The 19,075-nt window shown below is 43.9% G+C and overlaps 1 protein-coding gene across 2 annotated transcripts in view; it reads left to right on the forward strand.

Annotated features, from left to right (window-relative positions):
- FNDC3A (fibronectin type III domain containing 3A) overlaps positions 1 to 19,075 on the forward strand; it is a 491,075-nt gene that overhangs the window by 80,928 nt on the left and 391,072 nt on the right. For both annotated transcript variants that reach the window (XM_082246110.1, XM_082246111.1), the window contains exon 2: positions 7,104 to 7,242. In XM_082246110.1, the coding sequence (XP_082102236.1) occupies positions 7,123 to 7,242 (120 nt within the window). In that variant the 5' untranslated portion in view covers positions 7,104 to 7,122. The remainder of the gene's footprint in view (positions 1 to 7,103; positions 7,243 to 19,075) is intronic.

Genomic DNA, 19,075 nt, shown 5'->3' on the forward strand with positions numbered 1-19,075 from the left:
ACATCATGGCTGCATAGAAGAAGGCTCCAGGTACTAAAATGGCCAGCCTGCAGTCCAGATCTTTCACCCATAGAAAACATTTGGCTCTTCATAAAGAAGATGCGACAAAGAAGACCTAAGACAGTTGAGCAACTAGAAGCCTGTATTAGACAAGAATGGGACAACGTGTATATGTGTGTACTCAAAGGCAAAAATATTTATACAATACAAATTAAAAAAAAAAAAAAAAAGTTTTTTTTTTTATATATTTTTTTTTTAATTTGTATATATATTTTTGCCTTTTTTGAGTACAGATTTTTACTTGTCCCAAGCATGTTTTAATCCACTTACTGTTTGTCTGTCTGACTCCCTATCTCTGCTGGGAACCTATTTCAAGCATCAACTATTCTTTCAGTAAAATACTACATTTTTAAGATTATACTGCCCTCCTTCTCTTTCCGCTTGACCAGTCATGTCTCCCTTTCCCTTCTTTCCTTCAGCAGCTCCTGCTGCTGTCTTAAAGAGTAAAATTCTGGACAAAAAAATGAGAAAAAATAAAAAATCCTGTTAGACAAAGACATACTAGCTGATTATGAAATACTTACCTTAGAACGAAGCCCCCGCAGTGCCGCCTGCACAGCAACAGGACGGCTGACATGTTCGGCCATCCTGCTTCCTGATTTGCGTCCTCCGGCTATCTGATTGGCCGGAGGCACGATTACATCACTCCCGTGCATGCACACGGGAGCCGCCGTTCACGGCACAGGGCTCTGAAGGAACAGCACAGGTGGCCGTTCCTTCAGAGCACATGCGCCGATGACGTAATTGACTGCATTAAAAGTAAATATCTCCTAAACGGTGTAAGTTTAGGAGATATTTACAGTACCTATAGGTAAGCCTTATTAAGAGAGGGTTCCAACCTTCCAAGAGAGGGTTTACAACCTCTTTAGGCTAAAGAGGAGGTAGAGACCCCAGGTAGCTGCTGCTCTCGTGCACATTGGTGGATTGAGATGGGGTTCAGGTAAGTATTGGGGAGGGGGGGCCTGGGGGCTGCTGCAAACAGTTTTTTTTACCTTCATGCATAGAATGCATGAAGGTAAAATACCTTGAGCTTTTACAACTACTTTAAATCAGAGTTCTGCCCCCCCACCCCCCAAGCATAAAATGAAAAGTCAGCAGCTTCACATACTGTAGCTGCTGATGTTTAACCACTTAAGCCCCGGAAGATTTTACCCCCTTCCTGACCAGGGGGTATTTTGCGATTCGGCACTGCGTGACTTTAACGGACAATTGCGCGGTCGTGCGACGCTGTACCTAAACGAATTTGACGTCCTTTTTTTCCCACAAACAGAGCTTTCTTTTGGTGGTATTTGATCACCTGTGCGATTTTTTTGATCACGCGCTATAAACAAAAAAAGAGCGTCAATTTTGCAAAAATAACAATATTTTTCACATTTTTTTATATGAAATTCCCCCCAAAAAAAAAGTAAAAATCAAAATTTTTTAAAATTTTCGGCCAATTTGTTTTATGCTACATATGTTTGGTAAAAAAAATCGCAAAAAGCTTATTTTGATTGGTTTGCGCAAAAGTTATCGCGTTTACTAACAAAGGGAAAGATTTTTGTCATTTTTGTTGTTTTTTTTTTTAACGCGTAATGGCGGCGATCTGCGATTTTTTTTGCGGTACTGCGACATTGGGGCGGACAGATCGGACCCTTGACTGACATTTGTGACACTTTTGGGGTTACCAGTGACATTTCTACAGTAATCAGTGCTATACATATGCACTGTTACTGTAAAAATACACTGGTTGTGAAGGGGTTAACTTTATTTGGAAGGGAGGGGCTGTGTGTATCCCTAGGGGCGTGCTTTCTACTGTGATTGGCTGTGGCTTGAGCTGTAAGGACACTGATCAACGGATCTACATACTAGATCCGTTTTATCAGTGTCTTTACAGCGAGGAGAATGACAGGCAGCTTGTTTACACAAGCTGCCTGACATTCTCCCTCTCCCCCGCCGATCGCCGAGTGACCGGCGGACATCGGGTCCGCTGGTCACACGCGCGGGGGGGTCCGTGACCACGCGGGAGCGGGAGCGCGCCTCCGGGGGCGCGCGCTCGCTCCCTAGACCCTCACAAGCTAGTGACGTAGCCCTACGTCACTTTGCCTGTGAGGGGCTGACTGCCGACGTAGATCGGCGTTAGGCAGTCGGCAAGTGGTTAATATTGGGACAATTGCCTGTCCTGGATTCCAGCGATGTCGACACCCTAGCCAATGTTACCATCGGCTCTTGGGTGCTGCGGCCGCCAGTGTTTGTAAGGTAAACTGGCAGTGAAGCCTTGTGGCTTTTCAGCCGGTTCCCTAGTGCACATGTGCGAAGCGCACTGCGCTTTCTGAATGGCCCTGCTGCAGGGAAGGAGGAGGGAGGCCCAACTTTCGAGAAGTGGGGACAGGTACCTGTCAAAAACAGGTACCCCCCCCCCCCCCCCGAAAAGTGCCAAATGTGGCACTGGAGGGGGGGAAAGAGTCACATAAGCTGACTTTTGGGTGGAATTCAGCTTTAAGTTCCTGAAGTCTCTACTGATGATTCATCCCTCAGACCTTTTCACCATTTTTGTTGCCTGTCTTTGGACATTTTCTATCCTAAACGTATAAATATCTTTTTGTAAGTGTGGTCTCCAGAACTTAATATAGTATTCCAAAGCAGGTCTAACTAAAGATTCAAATAAGGGAGTTAGGACCTCCTATCTTTTGCTTGTGACCCCTCTAGCGATGCATTCTGTAATTCACTTTTTTCAGTACATGTCCACACGGTTTGCTCATTTTGCAATCCTCTAAAATAAGTACCCCTAAATCTTTTTCAAAAGATGAGATTGTCTGACCATTCTTCCAGAAACGTATTTGTGAAGTCAGGCACTAATGTTGGACAAGAAGGTCTGGCTCGCAGTCTCCACTCCAATTCATACCCAATTCTTCCCAAAGGTGTTCTATCGCAGTGTTTCTCAACTCCGGTCCTCGGGGCACACTAACAGGCCAGATTTTAAGTATTACCTTGGTGAGATGCAGACTAGAATACTGCAATCACTGAGTAGCAAATGATTTCACCTGTGATGTATTTCAGTTTTCTTGCAAACCTGGCCTGTTAGTGTGCCCTGAGGACCGGAGTTGAGAAACACTGTTCTATCGGGTTAAGGTCAGGACTCTGTGCAGGCCAGTCAAGTTTCTCCACCCTAAACTCGCACATCAATGTCTTTATGGACTTTACTTTGTGCACTGCTCAAAATCATTTGGTGGAGCTGGGATTATGGTGCGGGGTTGTTTTTCAGGACTTGACCTTGGCCCCTTAGTTCTAGTGAAGGGAACACTTAAGGCGTCAGCAAAGCAAGACATTTTGGATGATTTCATGCTCCTAACTTTGTAGGAACAGTTTGGGGATGGCCCCTTCCTGTTCCCACATGACTGCACACCAGTGCACAAAGCAAGGTCCATAAAGACCTGGATGAGCGTGTTTGGGGTGGAGGAACTTGACTGGCCTGCACAGAGTCCTGACCTCAATCTGATAGAACACCTTTGGGAAGAATTAGAACAGAGGCTATGAGCCAGGCCTTCTCGTCCAACATCAGCACCTGACCTCCCAAATGCGCTTCTGGAAGAATGGTCAAACATTCCCATAGACACTCCTAAACCTTGTGGACAGCTTTCCCAGAAGAGTTGAAGCTGTTATAGCTGCAGTGGGTGGGCCAACTCAATATTAAATGCTATGGACTAAGACTGGGGTGCCATTAAAGTTCATGTGCATGTAAAGGCAGGTGTCCCAAAACTTTTGGCAATATAGTGTATGTTCATATCTTTGAAGGTTCACAACTTACAGAGTTCGAATGTAGAGGACTAACTGTACTGACATGTTGGTAAAAATTCTCTACTTGAGTGACGGCACATTCATCATTTTCTTATTTATGTCCTCTGATTAAAAATGTAAGGACCTGTGTTTTGGTATAAACCTTTTGATTTACTGTGGTTGAACGATCTTTCTATCTATCATTTTCCAGTTGCGTTAAATAATCAACAAGGATTTTATTTATTAAGCCATGGATTTAAAGATGGTAAACATCTAATTATTATTTTTTTTTAAATATTGCGGAATCCTAATCCTACACCTGGAAAAGGATTAGAAGGAAAAAAAAAACAGCCTGTGGACAGTTTAGATGTGTGAAATCAATTTTTAATATTTTTGCAGAAGTATTCTGTGATTAGGGTTCAGCCAGCAAAACCTTATCTCCTTTGTTTAATGTTTCAAATTACAACCAAAAAACTTTCAAAGATGAACAAAGGCCCTTTAATCTCCCTAAAATCAGATTCTCTGTGCAATGTTCCACAGTAATGAACAGTGTTTATCTGCAAATAATGGAAAATTTCATTATCTGCAGTTTACTTTTTCTGTGAATAGAGATTTCGATATTGTGTTTGTGGATTTAAAAACTAATGCCAACATTGTTATCAACGTTGTAATTGATTTTGTCATTCAGAAACTTTGCATAACTAACAAGTTAATGAAGTGCTCAAATATAGCAGTTAAATATAAACCTCCTATTTGGAACATCTGATAACTGCTGGACATGGAAAAATATAAAAAAGTAAATCGAACCTTTTTACATCATTTCTAGTGCCAGAGCGGTCCAGATATCTGTAACCAATTAACTTTGTTCCTTTTATTTGTATATATGGGAGGACAGATAATGCAAATTAGCTCGTCTCCTGCCCCCGAATACATTGCTTGTGGTGCCTTATTTAACAGAATAGTTAAAACCCCTGTTTTTGTTTTTTTTTTCTTATGTTTCCCACTGGGTAGATTTAATTTTGTGTTACTTTGACACATCAGGAAGTGAAGGGAAATCTCTTAACGTGCAATAAATATCTTGTCATCTTTCATTTTCATTGTAAGCTTAAACTTAGATTTTTTTTCTCTTTTTTTTTTTTTCTTTCAACCCAGGTGCCAGTTATTTACCTGGATTAATAGAGAAGGCAAATCTCTGCACAGGTAGACACAGACAGCAATGCAAACCCAAGAAAATGGCTAACACCTTGTCTTTAGATCAACTTTAACCACTTAAGGACCAGGCCTATTTCTGACACTTGTTGTTTACAAGTTAAAATCAGTATTTTTTGCTAGAAAATTACTTATAACCCCCAAACATTATGTATGAGACCCTAGAGAAAAAAATTGAGATCGTTGCAATACTTTGTCACACCGTATTTGCGCAGCGGTGTTATAAACACAATTTTTTTGGGAAAAAAATACACTTTTTTTCATTCAAAAAATAAAAAGTAATCTCACCCATAAACACATAAAAGTGATCCCGCCGCCCATAAAAGTGATCCCACAGCAAATCCACCGCTGGGACCACTTTTATGTGAAAGAGGACCGCCCGCCCTGTAAAAAAAAAATACCGGGCCTGCCCTGTAAAAAAAAAATACCGGGGTTATGATGGCAGCTATCTGCTGCCATAACCCCGGTATTTAATATCAAAGTAGCGACGTAAAACTGTGGCGGGTGGTCCGTAAGTGGTTAAAGTATACCTAAAGGGAAAACGTGTGTTTTTTTTTTTTTTCTTTATATAGTGGAGAGGGATCAGAACCCCTGTCAGTTTTTATTGTGGTCTGTGCTCCTGCTTTGTTTTGCTGTTGTCATTGAAAATAAAAGTAAAGAAAATTTCAAACTTTGGGTTGTTCCCAGAAAAGTAATAGAGGGTAAATCTTCCAATGGGGACTCTAGTTCTGGTGACCTGGGTGTCCCCAATGGGATTTTCTAAATTTGCATTGATTTCCTGGCACTTCCAGTTTGGCTATAGGACAGAAATTGAAGGGAAATTTTCAAAATGGGACACAGATGTCCAAAAATCTTGACGCGTTCTAACCCTCTGTTGCTCAATCCCAAATGGAAAGAAACGTTTTGTCTATAGTTCTGCTTTAAAGCTGAACTCCAACTTTCTTTTCAATAGAACTGAATGGAATGATCCATGATCCCAGCTTAGATCATACCTCTATACCATGTTTCTCTGTTGTCTGCAGATCCTCAGATAGTGTGGGTTTAGTTGAGGCTTTGTACTATGTGACACTGTATAGTCTGGATATAAACTGAGGGCCTTACAGCCACTTCCTGCTCAGTCTCTAGTTTCAAACACACCTCTGTTGTCTTTTGAACTCTGCAAATCCACTTTCTTCAGAGCTCTGATGGTGGGTAGGGTGGAATACATCCTAATTAGACTTCGATCCCACCCAGTCACACCTACCGGAAGAGTCCAATCTTCCCAAGTCCCTCCTCACAGATCACAGCATTATTCAAAAGGAAACTCCTTCATACACACAGCCTTTTCTGATAGCTAGCTTTGCTGCTGCTGGACAGGATTGAATGGATCACAATTAGTGACTCCCATAGCCTGCCCTGAAGCTACAGATGCATGATGGTACATGTAGTATCATCACTAGTAAAGGAAGGACACAGGAAGTCAGAGAACTTTGAAATTCAGCCAGGAGAAGGAGTGATATCACAGACATATAAACTTGCTTTTTACAGCTAAATAAGGTGGGATACAGATAGAATGACAGCGGGGTTGTGATTAATTTACATGCACAATGCATCTGTTTTGGGGAGGTAAAGCTGGAGTTCTGCGTTAAACATTTTTATTGATAGTGTCATTTTCTTAACATGTTCCATGATATCATCTTTGTATTCTTCAACGTTTTTTTCTATTGCGTGGACTGATGTAATAGATGGAGGGGCTTATGTACTTTACCACTACACTGTTGAAAATCTTTATACAGCTATAGGCTGTATTAGCTTACTGCTCTGTACTTCCTGAGTTGATAAGACTCCATTAATTTCTTTGGTCATGGAGCATTTATTGCACATACATTGTGTGGCCATGTCGAACACGGGCATTCATTTCAGATTAAAATATCTTTGTGCTGCTCTCAGCCATAAGGATGATGGGAGCCTGTCACTTTTGCATCAGTGCTAAGGAAGTCCAAAACGGTGAACCATGTCATCATGTTGCAGCTTCTGACCCATCTGAACAAGCCTTTATAAAACTTGTATAATAATACATGCTTTTTTTTTCTCTGTAGGGTCTGAAGACGCTTGTAAATGTATGTTTTATCCATGATGGCGGACCATCATCCTCCACCGCTGGAAAATACTACACTGCTAACAACCGACATTCCTCTTCTTCCTACACCCATTGTCAATGGAGAAGGTGGCCAGCAGGTATGACCTGATAGCCTAGTAGTCATTTACAGTTGTACATTGGAATTGTAGACCTTGATTGCTAGAAAACTTGCCATATGTTTGGACACAGACCTGTCTTATAGGGATTTTGAACTATATTTACATGTTGATATGAATAATTGACAAAAATGTACCTACAGGGTTTGTCTCCCTACTTCCTTTATAAGAAAAGGGGGCAATACAGTGGGTATAGAAAATAATCATCCCACTTTAAAATCACATTTTGTTGCTTTGCAGTCTGAAATGAAGTCAGCTGTTTTTGTTTTATCCAGCTGTTTTTACTCAGTGCAACTTGTAACATCCAAGTGAAAGATAGAACATCAAAATAGCAGGGAAAAAAAAAAAAACAGAATCATTGCGTTGGGAAAAAGGATCACTCTCCTCCTAAAAATTATTTGCAAACTCAGTCAGGTGTAGCTACTCCCCTTCTCAATGGCACACAAAGCCATTTGACTTTTAACTGTGGTCATTTTGATTAGCTCAGCATGAAAAGAGCTTTCCTGGAGCATTTCATCCCTGGTAGTACAACTAAAGCAAAACAATCAAAAGATCTCCAGGATAAAGTTGTGGACAAGTACAAGTCAGGATATGAATACAAAAAAAATTGAAAGGCTTTATGAATGCCTAGAAGCACAGTGAAGTATATTAAGTGGAAGGTAATTGGTACAACACAGACCCTCCCTGGATTTGAATGTTGCTCCAAACTGGATGAAAGAGCCAGGAGGAAACTGGTCAGAGAGGCTACCAAGAGGCCTACAGCAATTCTGAAGCATTTGCAGGAATTTGTCAAAGTGTGGTCATTGTGTGCATTTGACAACAATATCACAAATTCTCTACAAATGGTGGCTTGTATTGGAGGGTTGCAAGAAAATAGGCACTGCTCAAGAAAGGCCACATGAAGTCACGACTGAGCTTTACCAAAACGCACCTTTAAGATTCTGAGGCCACATGGAAAAAGGAGTTATGTAGATGAGGCTAAAATTGCATTATTTGGCTTCAACACCAGCCGATGTGTCTGACAGAATCCAATACAGCTCACCAGCCAAATAATGCCATTCCTACAGTAACGTATAGATATGAAAATATCCTCTTATGAGGGTGTTTCTCTGCAGCAGAGACTGGAGCATTTGTCAGGATAGAAGCAAAAATACTGTCAAATTCTTGGAGGAAAATCTGCTGCCCTCTGCCAGAAAGTTGTCAGTGAAAAGAAGGTTTACCTTCCAACATAATGACCACACAGTGGTTGAAGGAGAAACAGGTGAATGTCCTTGCATGGCCTAGTTAGAGCCCAGACTTCAACACCATTGAAAATCTGTGGAATGACCTGAAGACTGCAGTCCACCAACGGTCACCATGAAATTGAACAGAACTTGAGTAGATCTGCAAAGAAGAGTGGGCAATTATTGCAAAGTCTAGATGTGCAAAGTTAGTAGAGACATATTCCAACAGACTAAAGGCTGTAATTAAAGCTACAGGTGGTTCAATAAATTACTGACTAAGCCCCGGTTCACACTTGTGCGTGTGCGGGGTTCGCATGTAATGTCGGAGCGCACTGCTCCGACATTACATGCGATCGGCTGTGCGGTGCGAGTTTAGCCATACAGTTTGTATGGCTAAATTCGCACCGCAGCCGCACCAAACACGCACAGGGACCCTTTTTGGCAGCCGCATCAGGATCGGATCGCACAGCGGTTCACACTTGTGCGATCCGATCCTGTGCGAACTGCACGATCGCACTGCGATCAAACTGGGGGTGTCGTTAACATTACATTGACACCCCCAGCGTATCGCATATGGCAGTGTGAACTGCCGGGGGTGCGTGTGCGATGCGGGAACAGGCTGCGGATTCGCAGCCTTCCCGCATCGCATAAATGTGAACCGAGACTAAAGGGGTTGATCCTTCTAACTCAGTGATTTGTTTTATTTTTTTAATTTTTTTTTCTGACATGTTTGGTGTTATATCTTCCACTTGGATGTAAATACAGCTGGATAAAACAAAAACAGGGTCTGTGTTCATTTCAGACTGCAAAGCAATAAAATGTGATTATTTTAAAGGGGGGTGATTCTTTTCTATACTCCCTGCACCTACCTTGTGACTGTACTGCCTATCTTTACTCTTTTGAAGAGCTAAAGGTAGCCGAAGTATCTTCAGCATCTTACAGGTGTGTCAGAAGGTTGGTCCACCATTGTGTTCTGTGGATTTACCCTGACCTCCCATACATCGCTACAGACCACCACACACAAAATGTCCCTATTTCCCTATTATTATTCAGAACTAAAACACCTTATAGTATTAGCTTTTATGTTATACAAATTTTATTTTACTCGATGTGGCAAGAGTCCTAATGTCTAGTGTGGATTCTCTGTAGTAATATTTCCAGGTTCATTTTTTAAAGGGGAGCTATAATAGTTTTGGGGTAGTTTATTGTTACAGTTTCTGTTTGAAATACTTTATATAGGTTTCCCCAAGCACCAGATCAGAAAGACAGTACAGCAGTAATCCTCTCCTTTCAGACAAGCTGAGAGAATTTTTTAAACGGGTCTTTCAAAAGGAGGTAATGAAATCCTAGAATGCATCTGAAAAGGAGACTAAAGCTGCACCTGTGGACATAAAAGGAGATTACAGAATAATATTCATTAGACCAACTATGTCAGACAGACCAATAATGCTAACAAATCCTTGAGGAGATTGTCACAGAAAAATGTATTTTGGGTGGCATTTCAGCGCCAGTTCACACTGCAGCTACGCTACTTCGCACCGCGCCGCTACCTCGGAGCGGCCGCCACGGACTTCATAACATTGAAGTCTATGGCGGTCGCCTCTGGGTCGCCCCAAAGACGCTCCGGACCCTTTTTCTAGGTCGGAGCGACTTGTCGCTCCTATTAGAACGGGTCCGCAGCTTCCCTATGGGAGGCGACCTGCGGCAACCTGTGAGGCGACCAGGTCGCCTCACAGGTCGCCCTAGTGTGAACCGGCACTTAACCACTTGCCTTCTGTGCACTTAAACACCCTTCCCATCCAGGCCAATTTTCAGCTTTCAGCGCTCTCACACTTTGAATGACAATTGCGCGGTCATGCTACACTGTACCCATATGAAATTTTTATCATTTTTTTTCACACAAATAGAGATTTCTTTTGGTGGTATTTAATCATCTCTGGGTTTTTTATTTTTTACAAAAAAAAAGAATAAAGACAGAAAATTTTGAAAAAAAAAAAAAAAGTTTTTCTTATTTTCTGCGAGTAAATTTTGAAAATAAATTTTTCTCCCTCATTGATGTGCGCTGATGAGGCGGCACTGATGGGCACTGATAGGCTGCACTTATGGGCACTGATAGGCTGCACTTATGGGCACTGATGAGGTGGCACTTATGGGCACTGATGAGGTGGCACTTATGGGCACTGATGAGGAGGTACTAATATGCCGCACTGATAGGTGGCACTGATAGGCGGCACTGATAGGCAGCACTGATAGGCGGCACTGCTGGGCACTGAGGTGGCACTGCTGGGTACTGAGAGGTGGCACTGCTGGGCACTGAGAGGTGGCACTGACGGGTGGCACTGATGGGCACTGATAGGCGGCACTGATGGACACTGACGGGTGGCACTGATGGACACTGACGGGTGGCACTGATGAGCACTGATGGGCGGCACTGATGAGCACTGATGGGCAGCACCATCAGTGCCCACACTCAGTGCCCATAGTGCTGCCAGTCAGTGCTCATCGTAGGCTGTAGCGCGGATGTGAGGAGGTTAAAGGCACCAAACAAAGTATACACAAATAAAATACAAAAAGTTTATCGTACAAATATTAAAAACAAGCCAAGGGGTTATGATGTACAGACCCTATACAAATGGCTATCACATCAAATCACACATGTACCCATCAATCAACTAAAAAGAGACAAAATTATGGTAATTGATATATGAATTAATCCTCAACGTGTTTCAACTTCCGTTGTCTTCTTCAAGGTGTTGATGCTATAGTTAATCCAAAAGACCAATGGCCAAAATGTACAATAATAATTTGTCACCGTGGTATAAGAAAAATTCAAAATAAGATGACATTACAAACTGCGTACTATAACAAACACACTCACAATATTGGTGACGGAGACAGAGCGAATCAAAGACACCCTGGGATTACAACAGGCAATCAGGTAGGCAGAAAAGGGCTCAACGGACATATGACTGCTATAAAAAAAAAAAACCTACATACACACATAAATATATATATATATAGAGAGAGAGAGAGAGAGAGAGAGAGAGGAAACTATTGTTTCCAGGTCAGAGTGGAACCAAGGTGTAAAAGGAAAAAGTGGATCAAAACACGACTAGCCATATCAAGGGGAATCGTCCCTGATTTAGGGGATCTAGATGGGCAAAAATAGGTGATAGATGTTACTGTCTAATATATTTACCAGAATCTAAAGATGCTGACAGTGATGCTCACGGAGTATTCTACAGGGCCCATGTTTACAGCCGATGGTAAAATGATATTCGGTAAACCATATATTTAATGCTGTGGGGACAGCTAGATAAAAAAAAAAAAAAAAAAACACATACAACAAGTGCCCCAGTTAGAAAAACGAGACCAGTCAAAGATAGATGTTAAAAGTTGGAAATGCAAAAATGAGAGAATGTGTAACACCTAAAAAGGCCTACCCGAGCAAAAAACAATATGGGAACCTGGCAAACGATCTGATTGCAGTTGGCGTCCACGAATGGCACAAAAACAACGGGGCCACCAGACTTTATAGAGGGCCAAGGAGGGTCTTACCAATCAGCAGCCAATCTGCATCAAGGTCCCGCCCCAAAATAGAAGATGGAGCATGCCAGGATCAATCAAAAACACAGATAGTACAGGTACACATAGAAAAGGAGTGCTGCAAGAGGCTAATGGAGACTCCCCTAGGTAGCCTAATGCAACCTGTGCGAGTGGTAATGATGTCCCCAGCCTCGCCCACGGCAGGTGATGTTACTTCTGGGATGGCGGCTCAAGCAACACATGCACCCCAACAATGCACGTGCATAGCAAGTCCCCTGGGTCCAAAGACATCACAGGATGTCTCTAGCTGAATGTAAGAGCCGTACTTGATCAGAGAACCAGTCAATGCAGGGAAATGCAGATTTCCCATGGCATAAACCCCCTGAAGAAGACAATGGAAGTTAAAACATGTTGGTTTAATTAATATACCAGTGACCTTAACTGCTTCCTGACCACCCGCCTTTTTACTACGGCGGGTGGCTCTCCTGCGTAAACCGCCGTAGACCTATGTTGCTTGCATGCGGGAAGCTAGGGGGCGAGCCGATGCACTGGTCAGGTGGCTCTGATTGCCGCCTGACAGCCGTGATTGCTCTCCACCAGTAAACAGCTGACCGTTCTTCTCCCTGGAATGATCATAGTTACATAGTTGGTGAGGTTGAATAAAGACAAAAGTCCATCCAGTTCAACCTGTGTAGATGTGTGTGGCTGTAATCCTCTTGCATACCCCTGAATGTTCTGATCCTTGAGATGTACGTCTAAGAGTCTTTTGAAAGCCACCATACTACCCGCAGAAACCACCTCATGTGGTAGAGAATTCCACAATCTTGTAGCCCTAACAGTAAAGAACCCCCCACGTTGCCTGAGGTTAAAAACGCTTCTCCTCTAATCGCATTGTATGCCCCCGAGTTCTCATGCAATCCCTTCGACTGAACAGCTTTTTTTCTAAGCCTAGATCCCCATTTAGATATTTAAAAATTGCTATCATGTCCCCCCTCAGGCGTCTCTTCTCCAGGGAAAATAAATCAAGCGATTGCAGACGCTCCTCATAATCAAGGTCCTCCAATCCCCTAATTAGTTTAGTTGCCCTTCTCTGGACTCTCTCCAGCTCCAACACATCCCTTCTGAGGACTGGTGACCAGAACTGGACCGAATACTCCAGATGAGGTCGGACCAGAGTTTTATAAAGTGGAAGGATTATAATCTTATCTCTGGAATACATCCCTTTCTTTATGCATGCTAATATTCTGCTAGCCTTGGCAGCTGCCGCTTGACATTGCATGCTGTTGCCTAGTCTATCATCAACCAAGACTCCCAGATCCTTCTCCATTTTTGATTCTCCCAAGGGTTCCCCTCCTAACGTGTATTGTGCTTTTATGTTTCTAGTCCCCAAGTGTAAAACCTTACATTTCTCCACGTTAAACCTCATTTGCCATGTCTTTGCCCACTCCGTTATTTTGTCCAGGTCATTCTGTAGGATATCTGCTTCATGCTGTGCTGTTATTGCCCTGCCTAATTTTGTGTCATCTGCAAAAACTGATATTGAACTACTGATCCCGTCCTCAATGCTGTTTATGAATAAATTGAACAAGGTTGGTCCTAGGACTGAGCCTTGGGGTACCCCGCTTACTACCTCAGACCAGTCTGAGTACGTGCTGTTTATTACCACCCTTTGGACACGCCCTTTTAGCCAGTTCCGTATCCAAGAGCAAACCCTGCTGTCTATACCTGCAGACCTTATTTTATAAATTAAGCGCTTATGGGGAACTGTATCCAATGCCTTAGCAAAATCTAGGTACACCACATCCACTGGTCTGCCCCTATCTAGCTCACAGCTCACCTCCTCGTAGAATGTTAAGAGATTGGTTTGACAAGAACGCCCATTTGTAAACCCGTGCTGGTTACTACTGATGATGCTGTTGTCCTTAGCAAACTCTACGATATAGTCCCTTATCATCCCCTCCAGAAGTTTACATACTACTGATGTCAGACTGACAGGCCTATAATTTCCCGGTATATGCCTCTGACCCTTTTTGAATATCGGAATCACATTAGCTTTCCTCCACTCCCCTGGTACATCTCCTGTCCTAATACTGTCCGCAAAGATCAGGAACAGTGGTCTGGATATAACCTTACTGAGTTCCTTGAGTACTCTCGGATGTACGCCATCCGGGCCTGGTGATTTGTTTGTGTTGAGTTTATCCAGCCTTTCCCTGATTTCACCCTCTGTTAGCCATAGTGGCAAGTCCTGTGTATTACTACTAACCATACAGTCATGGTCAGTGTACCCCTCCGATTCCTGTGTAAAGACTGATGAGAAAAAAGCATTCAGCACGGTTGCTTTTTCAGTGTCCTCTGTAACCATCCTCCCATCATTGTTAATTATGTGTGCAATATGCTCTGCCCTAATTTTTTTGCTGTTGATATACTTAAAGAATTTCTTTGGGTTTTTTTTGCTATCCTCCGCTATTTGTCTCTCAAAGTCTATTTTAGCCATCTTGATTTTGTGTTTACACTTCCTATTTGCCTCCTTGTATTGGTCGAAAGCCAATACTGTGCCCTCTGATTTATATTTCCTGAAGGCCAATTTTTTTCCCCTAATAAGTTTTTTAACGCTCCGGTTTAGCCAGCCAGGTTTGGCTTTGTTAAATTTATTTCCCATAGGAATGCACTGCAAGATGCCTTTGCTTAATATGTTCCTAAAGCATTCCCATTTTTCCTCTGTGGTCAGGGATCCCAGGGTTCGGTCCCAGTTTACCCTTTCCATCAACAAGTACAATTTTGGAAAGTTTGCCCTTCTGAAGTTAAGGGTTCTTATGTTCCCCACTTGCCTTGCTATATTGTTATTTACGCTAAATGTGATCATCCTGTGATCGCTAGAGCCCAGGTTGTCCTGGACTCCTACCTCCGAGATTAGGTCTGGGTCATTAGTGATCAATAGATCCAGGATTGTGTTTTCTCTGGTAGGGGAATCCACCAACTGTGACATGTAATTATCCTGTAAGGTTTCCGTGAATTGACGGCCCTTATGTGAGTGTGTAGTCCCCTCTCCCCAGTCAATGTCGGGATAATTGAAGTCCCCCAATATGATGACTGATCCTAGCTTTGCCACTTTACCCAAAAGTGCTAAAAATTCCAGCTCTACCTCCTCCCCTTGTTTAGGTGGCCTATAGCAAACCCCCACAATTACTTTTCCCTTTTCTCCTTCCCTATGGAGTTCTACCCACACGGATTCTAACTCCCTACTCATCCCTTCCGTAATGTCACTCCTCTCTATCACCCTTACATTATTCTTGACGTAGAGACATACCCCTCCCCCTCTTTTTCCTACCCTGTCCTTCCGGTACACTGAATACCCTTGGATATTTGCCAGCCAGTCATGTGAGGGGTCGAACCAAGTCTCCGTTATTCCCACTAGGTCTATGTCCTCCTCATGTACTAACATTTCCAACTCATCCATTTTATTAGCTAGGCTCCTGGCATTAGCATATACCCCTCTTAGTTTTACGGAAGTTAAACGTGATTGGTTATGTTTATTCCTGTTTGGTCCGCGGTTCTCCCGCACAGACCTACCAATAGACATTGTGGACCTACTGTCGCTGCTGACCCTACAACTGTCTTCAGTCCTTTGCTCCCTCCTAACTGACTCTACTTCTGAGCCCTCCCCCCCGTCTCCTAGTTTAAAAGCTCCTCCAACTTGGTGGCCATCTTTCTCCCCAAAAGAGCTGTATCGCCCCCATTAAGGTGCAGCCCATCCTTACTAAAGAGCCGGTAGCCGACTGAGAAGTCAGCCCAGTTCTCCAGGAACCCAAACCCCTCCTTCCTACACCAATTCCTCAGCCACTTGTTAAGTTCCCTAATCTCCTTCTGCCTCTCCTGTGTGGCTCGAGGTACAGGCAGTATTTCAGAGAAAACCACCTTGGAGGTCCTTTTCCTCAATCTATTACCTAAGTCCCTGAAATCGTTCTTAAGGATCCTCCACCTACCTTTAACTTTGTCATTAGTGCCCACATGCACCATGACCGCTGGGTCATCCCCAGCCCCGCACAACAATCTGTCTGCCAGATCTGCGATATGCCGAACGCGGGCGCCCGGTAAACAACATACTGTTCGGTTCACGAGATCTTTTTTACAGATTGCCCTCTCTGTCCTCTTGATAATTGAGTCCCCCACTACCACAACCTTTCTAACCTTTCCTGAGTTACGGCCCCCCTTCTTCCTGGAGCCGACCCCCCCCTGGCAGCTGGGGGAGGGCGCATGCTCCAGCACTGCCACCCCTGAGTTGATATCCCCCTCAACCTGCAACTCGGCAAACATGTTGGGGTCTATCAACTCAGGACTGGCCTCCCTGACACTCCTCCCCCTAACATTCCTAACAGTCACCCAGCTGCGTACCTCTGCTGCTTGCGTCTCCTCCATTCCTCCCTCCTCTATGCTGACCCCTGCCAGCGCCTGATGGGTAAAGTCCAAGCTCCTTTCCAGGTTGTAGATGCCACGCAGTCTTGTCACTGTGTTCTTTAGATCCACGATGTGGGCTTCCAGAGCAACAAGTCGCTCACATCTTGTACAGCAGTATTCGTCCTCGATTGGATCATCAAGGAACGCATACATGCCGCAAGAAGTGCACTGAGTGGCATCCCCAATCCTGTCGGACATTATTACCCACTACTCTATGGGGATACTGTTAACGACCTGCTCTTCCTTACCTACCCTACCTCTAACTTCCCTGGTACTAAACCTGGGGTACTCACCAGTCTCTAATAAACTAACCAGTCGCTAAGATACTTACCAGTCGCAAAGATACTTACCAGTCGCAAAGATAGCACAGACGCAAAGATACTTACCAGTCGCAAAGATAGCACAGACGCAAAGATACTCACCAGTCGCAAAGATAGCACAGACGCAAAGATACTCACCAGTCGCAAAGATACTCGCCAGTCGCAAAGAATCTCTCCCGCAAGATACTCACCAGTCGCAAGATACTCACCAGTCGCAAAGATACTCACCAGTCGCAAAGATACTCACCAGTCGCAAAGATACTCACCAGTCGCAAAGATACTCACCAGTCACAAAGAATCTCACCAGTCACAAAGAATCTCACCAGTCGCAAAGAATCTCACCAGTCGCAAAGAATCTCACCAGTCGCAGATACTCACCAGTTGCAAATATACTCACCAGTCGCAAGATACTCACCAGTCGGTCAGTCGCAGAGCACTGTCGGTCAGTCGCAGAGCACCGTCGGTCAGTCGCAGAGCAGTCTGCCAGTCGCAGAGCAGTCTGTCAGTCGCTGATGGTCGCAAGCAAGGTCAGTCAGTCACAGATCCCTATGGTCAGTCAGTCACAGGTCTGTTAGTCAGTCACAATCCCAAGCACCGTCACACAGGAATAATGACCCAGCTGCAGAGATACTCACCAGTCGCCGCTGCTCCTCCTCCCCTGCTTCCGGGAACACTCGCCTCCTCAATACTGTGCGGTGTCCGTCCTCCACCGCCGTCCACTGCCGCAGCTTTCAGTCCCGGTCCCGCCGCTCTTCGTCCCGGTCCCACAGCCGCCGCTTACCGTCCCGGTCCCGCAGCCGCCGCTCTCTGTCCTGGTCCCCTGCACCCGCGCCGGCTTCTAGTGACCTAGTGCGGCTTCCCCGCACATGTCACCCGGCTCTCCTCCACGCTCTCCTCCACACAGCTCTCCTCGCAGCTACTGCTGCTTGCTCCTCCCACACTGCTTCCGTGCACTTCCTGTTTCCACCTCCAACGTGGCACATTCTATATAGGATCACAGGTCTCTATGGGCATTTCTGAAGCCACGCCCCCCACAGTTAGAATCACTTCCATAGGCTTACATTTAACCCCTTGATCACCCACAGGGTTAACCCCTTCCCTGCCAATGGCATTATTACAGTAACAGTGCATAGCACTGATTACTGTAGTAATGTCAATGGTACCCCCAAAAGTGTCAAATGTCAGTTAGGGGTCCGATCTGTCCGCCGCAATGTCGCAGTCCTGCTAAAAATCGCAGATCGCCATTACTAGTAAAAAAATAAAAATGACATAAAACTTTCCCGTAGTTAGTAGACGCAATAACTTTTGCGCAAACCAATCAAAATACGCTTTTTGCAATATTTTTTTTTTTTTTTTTTACCAAAAATATGTAGCAGAAAAGAAAATGGCCTAAAATGTTAAATTTGTATTTATTTATTTTTTTTTGGAATGTTCTATAGCAGAATGTGAAAAATATAGTTTTTTTTTTTTTTTTCAAAAATCTTTTTTTTTTTTTTTTTTTGTTTATAGTGCAAAAAATAAAAATTGCACAGGTAATCAAATACCACCAAAAGAAAGCTCTATTAGTGGGAAAAAAAAGGACATCAATTTTATTTGGGTACAGCATCGCACGATCGCGCAATTGTCCGTTAAAGTAATGCAGTGCCGAATCGCAAAATAGGGCCTGGTCAGGAAGGGGGCAAATCCTTCCGGTCTTAAAGCGTATCCCGCTTTTTTACACTTTTACCTACAGGTAAGCCTATAGTAAGGCTTACCTGTAGGTACAAATAATATCTCCTAAACCGGCATGGTTTAGGAGATATTTACAGTGCATGCAGCCGCTCGCGCGAGCGGCGCATGCGCTCTGAAGGTCCGGGGGGACCTTCAATCTATTTGCCGGGAGCTTGCCGGAAAATCACTCCCGCGCGGGAGTGACGTCATCGCGGCTCCGGCCAATCATCGCGCCGGAGCCGTCTCTTCCAGCCAATCACCGCGCCGGAGCCGCAGAACCCGGAAGAGACGGCGAGGGATCATGGCAGCGCCCGCAGCGATGTCTGGGGGTCCGTGTCGGGGCTTCGTTCTAAGGTAAGTAATACATAATGAGCTAGTATGCGATGCATACTAGCTCATTATGCCTTTGTCTTTTTTTTTTTTTTTTTGAACTTTGGGTTTACAACCGCTTTAAAGTGGTTCATTTGATCTTTTTTTAGCTGATTGATGGGTAGTCATATGTTATTTGATGTGATAGTCATTTGTATGTGGTCTGTATGTCCTAACCCCTTGGTTTTTAAC

Source organism: Pelophylax lessonae (genome assembly GCF_965119305.1).
Source record: "Pelophylax lessonae genome assembly, chromosome: 2".
NCBI classification, from domain to species: Eukaryota; Metazoa; Chordata; class Amphibia; order Anura; family Ranidae; genus Pelophylax; species Pelophylax lessonae.